This window comes from Platalea leucorodia (genome assembly GCF_965183815.1).
Source record: "Platalea leucorodia genome assembly, chromosome: 3".
Lineage (NCBI taxonomy): Eukaryota > Metazoa > Chordata > Aves > Pelecaniformes > Threskiornithidae > Platalea > Platalea leucorodia.
Genome location: NC_138825.1, coordinates 1,348,679 through 1,357,137, shown reverse-complemented (window position 1 = coordinate 1,357,137; position 8,459 = coordinate 1,348,679). Strand labels below are relative to the sequence as shown.

The 8,459-nt window shown below is 61.2% G+C and overlaps 1 protein-coding gene across 1 annotated transcript; it reads left to right on the top strand.

The window, feature by feature from the left end:
- On the top strand, positions 1 to 5,100 carry FBLN7 (fibulin 7; the record flags this gene model as incomplete). Its single annotated transcript, XM_082307741.1, has 8 exons — positions 1 to 84; positions 1,369 to 1,528; positions 2,123 to 2,293; positions 2,808 to 2,933; positions 3,034 to 3,171; positions 3,251 to 3,388; positions 4,305 to 4,443; positions 4,608 to 5,100. 8 exons carry the CDS (start codon positions 1 to 3, stop codon positions 4,978 to 4,980), a joined length of 1,329 nt encoding a protein of 442 aa, XP_082163867.1. The 3' UTR covers positions 4,981 to 5,100.
- Between the last annotated feature and the right edge of the window lie 3,359 nt (positions 5,101 to 8,459).

Here is an 8,459-nt window from a genome sequence, read left to right as displayed (position 1 = left end):
ATGCCGGGGGCTCGGGGCCGCCTCCCGCTCCTGCTGCTGCCGCCGCTGCTGCTGCTGCTGCTGCCGGCCGCGCCGGCGCCCCAGGTGAGCGGGGGGGGACGGGGGGGGCCCGGGGACCCCCCTCGGAGGGGCTTTGGGGGGGGAGGTCCCCTCTCCTCCTGCCCCGCTCCCAGCGCCGGTGCGCGGTGGGTCCGCCCGCCCCTACGCTCCGGCCGGTGGAGCCCAACAGGTGGGCAAAGCCCCGGGGGGAGCCGAAACGGGGCTGGAGCCGGGGCCCGTCTCTTTTGGGGTCTTTTTTTCCTTCTTATTCCACACCGAAAGTCAACACCGAGTGCAGCGGGGGCGAAGAATCCTCCCGGTTTTAGGGGAGAGCCGCCGGGGTTTGCTACGGTTCAGCATCCCGCGGGGAGCTCACGCTGGCTCTTGAAGTTAAAACCAGCCCTAACAAAGAGCTGTTTATTAAAGCGAGCTACATGCCAGGCATCTATTTGCTTTTGCCTCCCTCCCTCTCAGCGCGGGGCACCCCGGGGCTGCGGGCACAGCCCGGCCCATCCCCACCGGCAGCCCGTGACCCCCCAAAACTGCGCCAAGGGACGCCGGGGCCAGCACGCCGCTCGGGCTGGCTTTTCTTTCTTCTTCGTAAACCCTCGGTAGCTATTGGGAAAGGCGAATAACTTCACCCCTTGGGCCAGGTGGGCCGGTGCCCAGCAGCTCTGCTCGCTTGCCCGGAGCTCGTTTGCCCCCAGCCTCGAGCCACCCAGACCAGACCCTGTGTGCTCTCTCCCCTGTGCGCTCGGCGGACCTCTGAGCTCTAAAACTGGCTCGGCTTTGCTCGGCTCTTGCTCTTTTTCTTCGGTTTTAAGTCAATTCCGCAGGAAACCTATAATAACGATGCCCGTCTCCTGCATGACTCAGTCCCGTGGTAGCGATCGCTTTGCAGGCAGGAGTCCCACCAGCGTTCCTGGCCCCAGCAGAACTCACAAGACAGCTGTTTTCCTCTTATTTTGTAATGTGGAAGTGGGACAGGGCTCTAGCTCCAGCAGGATGAAACATGAGTTATGGCATCTCTCCCAGGGCTAACAAAGTGATTACAGCTCTGCTTGTAGCGCTGCGTTACCCATTTCCATGTAGAGCATGCCTGAGCTAAGGACTTCTTGCACAGGCCAGAAAAACTCCTGCATCTGGGTAAATGGGGGAAAAAAATATAAAATCGGATCTCTCAGGGGACCTTTGGTGCTGCAGAGCTCCTGCACGAGCATCCCGCTGCGGCCGGGGCAGGCTGCGTGCCGCAGGTTGGGTCCCGGGCGGCGCGGCAGCGTGGGGGCCGGAGCGATGTCCCCGTGCTGAGCGGCCGCCACGTCCCCGCAGAGCTGCCTCAGCAGGCAGCAGCTCCTGGCCGCCATCCGGCAGATGCAGCAGCTGCTGAAGGGGCAGGAGACGCGCTTCGCCGAGGGCCTCCGCGTGATGAAGAGCCGGCTGAGCACCCTGCACGCCTCCCTGGCCAAAGCCACCCCCGAGCCGCCGGCCGGTGAGTCCTCCCTGGGTCCCACCCGTTGCTTTTGCAGAACCATGGAATCCTTTAGGTTGGAAAAGACCTTTAAGATCATCACGTCCAACCCATGGACTGATGGCCTCAGAGGATGCTGGGGTGGGCAGGTCAGGATGCTCGGGGCTGTGATGGGTGGAGGTTTGGGCATCTCCACGGACGGAGAAACCTCTTCCCACGCTGGCAATTTGTGAGCATGAATTTAAGCACTTCTCCAGCCTGGTAAGATGCGAGGAGGCTCAAAAGCCCTTAGCTGCAAAGCAGAGAGCTAATGGCAAAGCAGTGGGGGCGAGCGGGCTGGAAAACTGCGTCTCCAGCCAAGGAGCCACGGTCCTGCGCTGGGAGCGTGAAAGCGGTGGCAAAAATGCCACCAAAGCCCTTGCCAGTGATGCTCAGCCCTACTGTGGGGCTGGAGGTAACCGGTTAACCTCAGCAGGCCAATATTCGAGGAAAATAACAGTTAAGGAGGAGGTCTTGGAGGAACGGGGTGAAGCGTGGTAGAGTTGGGGACAGGAAAGATAAGTCCGTGCTCCCCCAAAGCACCCTCCTGAGTACTGACCCCCTCTGCTCTTGCAGCCTCCTGCCCTGCCCTGCAAGCTCCCGCGGACGGGAGGAAGTTTGGCAGCAAATATTTGGTGGAGCACGAGGTTCACTTCACCTGCGACCCGGGCTTCCAGCTCCTGGGCTCCAGCACGCGGACGTGCCAGGCCAACGGCAGCTGGACCGGGCAGGAGCCCCGCTGCGCAGGTACCGCTCCGGGCTGCCTGCCGCAGGGCTGCCGGGCAGGCGGCCGCGGCCGTAGGGCTGCTGCGTGCCCGTGTCTGCCTGCGGACATCGTTTGCAAGAGTGGGATGCGATCTGGGTTTATTTAAACATGGGGGGTGGATTATTGGGGTTCACCAAATGGGGAGGTATCGCAGCTGCCCCTGAGTCCCCGCTAGCCACCATCCCATGGATGCCGCAGCTCCCGCGGCCGGTGATTTGGGGTTTCTCATCCTCAAGGAAAGCTGGAAATTACAGCTGGAGCCTCACCTGCAGCTCAGCAGCAGAGGCGAGGGGAAAAGGCAGCAGTGCTACAATGGCTCCAAGCGTCGTAGCAAACCTTTGCAGCCCCGCAGCATCGCAAGCAGTCGGTGTCGGAGTCCGGCAAAATAAAGAGTTATGATACGCTGCGGGTTACCAAAGCGGCCCGGTGCGTGCGGCGTTCCTGGGGCTCGCTTCCCAAAATAAAATTAAATCAAATGTGGTGCTTTTTTTGCAGAGATCAGCGAGTGCTCGAGCAGCCCCTGCCAGAACGGCGGGACGTGCCTGGAGGGGCTGAACCAGTACAAGTGCCTCTGCCCCCAGCAGTGGACCGGGGCCGCCTGCCAGTACCAGGCGCAGACGGGTGGGTGACCCCCCACCGCGGTGGGTGACCCCCCACCCTCCAGGCATATTTCGGCCCCCTGCCTCATTTCAACCCCCATCCCGCGGTGTCCCCCCCCCAGCTCCCCCCGCCTGGAGCGTGACGGACGACCCGGCGTTCAGCCGCCAGCCCCGCTGCGCCCAAATCGACCGGACCCAGCACTGCAGCTGCGAGCCCGGCTTCCATATGAGCGGCACGGCCGCCAACGGCCTCTGCCAGGGTGAGCCGCGGCGGGGGGGACGCGGTGGGGTGGGCTGCGGGGTCTCGGCCGTGCACCCGCTCCCCTCGTCTCTCCGCAGACCTCAACGAGTGCGAGGTGTACAAGCGGGAGGGGGGTCCCCGGCTCTGCGCCCACGCCTGCGTCAACCTCCCCGGCTCCTACCGCTGCGCCTGCCCCGCCGGGTACATCCTCCTGGGTGACGGCAAGAGCTGCGAAGGTGAGCAGGGGCTGGAAACCTGTGGATTTACCACTTTCCCCAAGTTGCATGCCTGCTTTTTCATTTTTTTCCCCTTTTTTCTCTCTGTTCGCAAGCATCTCCGCGTGCCAAAATCTCAGCGGGTTTGCACAGAGAGGTGGTTCCCAGGCTGGGTGCGGGGGGGAGGAAAATGATGGAGGTCCAGGCGCTGGCAGACACGTGCGATGCTTTGGGGCTGGGGGAGCCCCGCTGCGGTGGTGGGCTGTCCCCTGCGAGCGGGGTGTCCCCGCGAAGGAACACAAAAAGCGTTAAAAAGCAAGAATTAGACGGCGAGGGGTCAGCTCGGAGGCCGGCAGCTTCTCCTCCTGAAAGAGGGGAGCTGGGGTGTGGGTTGAGAGCAAAGCAAAGCGGCGGCAGGTAGGGATGGTGGGTGGCCAGAACTGCTCCTATGAAAGTCTCCTCCTGAAAAACAGGGCATTTTTTGTGTTATAAAGTGTTGATTAATGCAGCTCGTGGTGAAAAAGCTCACACTTTCTCCTTTTCTCCTGAATTTCTGCGTGTTTCCACAGCATCTTGGTAACGCTCCCAGCAAATATCTGCAGTCAAAGCTCCAGATTTCATTGCCAGGTGTCTTAGTGGTTACATAGGTGTTTAGTAAATAAAAAGAGATGGTGTTTTCAAACAACTTAGGAAAGTTAGGAAAATAAGCTGCCCTCCTGCTGTGAGAGTGCTGCCGTTAACCCTTGCTGGCCCAGGGCAGAGCTCGGGGAGAGGAGAGCAGGCGCAGAATGGGATTTTAGGCGATTTAGGTGTTTTCAGCCTTACTCCCACACTGTTTTGATCACCGTTTCAAGGTGCTTTTGCCTATTTTCCACCAAAAGGAGCCCCTCAATGGGGTCGGTTCGAGCTTGACCCGCTGGCCTCCCCTGTTTTGCAGACATCGACGAGTGCGCCCTGTCCCAGGATAACTGCACGGGGGGGACCACCTGCATCAACACGGGGGGCGGCTTCCAGTGCGTCAGCCCCCAGTGCCCCCAGCCCACCGGCAACATCACCTACGTCAAAACGTCACCCTTGTAAGTGCGGCGGGGTGCAAAACCCATCCCTGCTCCATTTTTTGGGGTGCTGGGTCCCAAAACGTGCATAGCATCCACGTGGATCCAATGCCACTGCGGTGGGGGACGCGGACCCCGCATCCCTGGGGTTCCCTGAAAACCTCACCCCGCTTTTGCCTTTGCAGCCAGTGCGAGCGCAACCCCTGCCCGATGGAGAGCCGGTCGTGCCACCAAGCACCCAAAACCATCTCCTTCCACTACCTTCCCCTGCCATCCAACCTGCTGACGCCCACCCCGCTCTTCCGCATGGCCACGGCGGCGGCGCCCGGCCGGCCGGGACCCGACAGCCTGCGCTTCGGCATCGTGGGCGGCAACAACCGCGGCCACTTCGTGATGCAGCGCTCGGACCGGCAGACCGGGGAGCTCATCCTGGTGCAGAGCCTCAAGGGTCCCCAGACCATCCAGGTGGACGTGGACATGTCCGAGTACCTGGACCGTGTCTTCCAGGCCAAGCACGTGTCCAAAATCACCGTCTTCGTCTCCGCCTATGAGTTTTAGGGGAGGCGGCAGCCGGGGTGGCTTCCCTGACGGCGATGGGCCCTGCTCGGCATCCTCCACCCAAAAGCGCTAGCCCTGGAGGCAGGCGTGTAATGGGAGCTCCAGGTGACATCCCACGCCGCAGCCCCTCTGCAGCCAACCATCCTCCCCTCTGCGTTAAGGTTATTCTGCCCAGGCGGCTTTTACACCCACCTATGTGGGGGGAAAAAAAAGCAAATGAGGTGGAAATCAGGTGCAGGGGTTCCCTGCTCGCCGGGGCGCGGGAGCAGAGCATCGTCCCCAGCCGAGGCTCCAGGAGGACGATGTCCCGCAGCCTCGGCGCCTACACGGCGCAGAAAACAGCAGGTAGAAACCACGGCCCTTATTTCCTTTTTCATTCCTTTTTTTTTTTTTCTTTAGGAAAGAAGTTAAGCTGGTGCATGCAGGAGGAGGGAGGCTCATAGCAGCTACCGCTCTCCTCCCCGCTGGCCCAGGCTTGCTTGCGCTGACCCCAGCCCTGTAAAAACGTGCCTCCGCTCCTCTTGGGATGCTGAGAAAACCCACAGCAGCCTGCGGGGAGGGGGCTGGTCCCGTATCTCAATCCCCTGGGATTGACTGGGACCGGAAAAATCCCTGAACGTCCATCCTGACAAGACCTGGCTGGCTCTCTGTGCCCTCTGTGGCAGGCGGGATGTTGCTGCTGGGCGCAGGAGGAGTCCCAGGGCTCTGCAGCTCCTAAAGCCTCCTGAACGGGGTTGCGTGCGTGCGTCCCCCCGCGCTGTGACCTCGGGGAGGGCTTTGGCTGCGCTCGGTGCTCGTGTCGAGGGAGCTCGAGGTGTGAATATTTCATTTTTCGACCAGCCGCAGCCTCCCCCCTGCTGTGTGTAAGCAGCTCCAGGAATAGCTGGGGTTCGGCTGTAACACATGCCGGGGGGGGTGGACACCTCCCCGGTCTTTTCTTCCCCCTCGGTACCTGTTCCTCGGTGCAGTGCTTGTGCATGTTAACCACAAAACCTCGACGTTATGCATGTTTCTTCATTATGCTGGTTTTAGTACCATTAAACGATGATATAGCCTCTGAGCAGGTGCAGAGCAACGTCCCCGACGCCTGTGCAGCCCCAAAAAAGGGGCAGCGGGGCAGAGTCCCCTCGGGGGGCACGGTGTGCGCGCCGAGCTGCACCGGCTAAAATCCTTCCCACTCCTTGCCCCAGGGGAAGAGACTTCCCGACGAGCCTGATCTGTGCTGCATCCTTTGGGGGATCGAGCTCCCGGCGGTTTTTTGGGGGTACGGCTTGTCAGTGGGAGCTCGGAGGGGGGGCAGGACTCTCCCCGCAGAACAAGGAGGGACATTCAGTGCCTGCTCCTCGCCGCTGTCGGCACGGGGCTGCCGGAGCCCGGCACGGCGGATGGAGGATGTTTGGGTTGGCGGGCGCTCTGGCTGGACGGCGGAGCCGGGCAGGGAAATGCATCCCAGGGTTGTGCTGGGGGAGGGAAATTAAAACCTAGCAGGCTCGCTCCTCCACCCCAGTCCTTAAAAAAGAAAAAAAAAAAAAAAAAATGCTTTTCTGAAAGCATAGCTGCTTTCAAAAGCGGGTGGTGGTGGAGAGGGGTGGCCCGGCTCCAGCGGGAGCACGGGTCCCTGCGGAGCAGCAGAGCTGGGGGTTGCCCACCTTTAGATGGGGACGCAGGAGATCCGCAGGGAAGGACCCCCAGCTGCCGGAGGACAAAGCCCAGGAGGACCATCAGGAGAGGAGAACGGAGCGGCTGGTGGGGCGGCTCAGTGCTGCCTCCCTTGGGGGGGGCTGCGGTGTCCTCTCCTCTCCCGAGGCAGGAGGAGCCCCCTGTCCTGCTGAGGACACCCCCTTAATCCTGGGGTGGCGTGGGGGGTGTCACCGTGCAGCTGGGAACAGGGAAGGAGAAGCCTTTGGGGACCTGGCTGGGAACAGCCCCGCAGGAGGTTGTGCTGCAAGAGAAACGGGGTTGCGATACGGATGGCAAAGGATGGGAAACCCTCACCTTCCCCCGCCGGGGCGCTGGGGGGGAAATCCTGCACGCGCCAGCTCGGTGCGCAGCCGGGGCTGGGATCGGAGGACGATGCCAGCCATCGTCAGAGGAGGGACAGGGAACGGGCAGGACACGCCGCTGGACATCCAGGATGCTCCCGAGCAGCAGGCGACGAGGTTTTCCTCGGAGCTACCCGGACCCCGGCCAAGTCGCCTTTCGTCCAGGAAAGGGAGCAGTTCTCCCCGTGAACCCGTCCCGGCGTGTGTTTTAAATTAGCGCCTTAGATAAGAGCGCAGCGCTGCGGAGGCGGCTGGCCGCGTCCTCATACGCCACCGAACATCACTGCTGGAAGACAAAAGCCCTAACAGGAAAGGAGCTGAGCTGAAATGAGAAGGAATATTTTATTTTATTTATTTTTTAGGAAAAGCTGAGGATGGACGGACAGCTTTGGGGAAAGAAAACAAAGTTATGAGAAGGACGGCTACAGAGCAGGCAGCCTGTGGTTTGCCGGAGCAGAGTCTGCCCGGCCGCGGTTGCCCAGCGTGGCTGGACGTGCTTCTGCAACGCGCCGTTACAGCGTTTTAGGGCTGATAAAGAAATCCCTGCGTGTGGGGATGTGCTCCTCCACGAGGTGCAGAAGAGGAGGCCGGGGACGTGCCAGGAGCAGCTCCCGGTGCCCTACCTCCACCGTCTCTGCCGCCCATTCCTAGCCGCGGTACTTCTGACGGGGTGAATAACGTGTTTCATCATCCTTGCACCCACTGCACTTTCCCCCCCGCCACCTTGCCGGGCTCCGGGAGCCAAAAAACAGGAGTCCGTAAGAAGATAAATTCCTAATGGGGCAGAATAGTTTCCGTCTGATGCTTTAACTGGCTAACGAGGCTGGAGACAGGCATTTGGAGCTTTGCACCGGAGGCTTTTCCTCGCAGCACAACCCTGAACTGACAACATTTTCCTAATTCCCGAGGCCAGGGTGAACTGGTTTCCCCTCTCCGGGTTGGGCTGGCACGCTGCCGGGGCTTGCGAAGCCATGCCTGTCCTCCCAGCCGCTTCTTGCCCGCCTCAAGGGCCAGGACCGGAGCCGGGAAGCTCAGCCGCCTCTCCCAGCGTTGGCTGGCTGCGGATCTCCCTTTCAGCCCCAGAAACGTTTAAGGTCGGCTCTCCGGTGTCTGGACTGGGCTGCAAACCTCTGGCCAGCATTTGAGCTGACTAAAGGAGATTTTTTTTTCCCTCCCAGAGCGCCCACTCCGGCATCTTGCAGACTTCCAGAGCCTGGAATGTGCAGAGAGAGGCTCTTCTGGCCCTGGTAAATACAACTTCTCTTTGGGATAATAATATTTTGGAGCTCAAAAAATAGCCGGTTTGCCTCTGCTCCGCTTCCGCGGGCTGCAGGCAGGCGGTCCCCGGCGCAGCTGACCCCAGATGTGTGCCCCGGGAGGGGCTGGCCGCCCTGCCCGAGCCCCAAAGCCACAGTTCCTCGCCCCGAATGGCTGGGA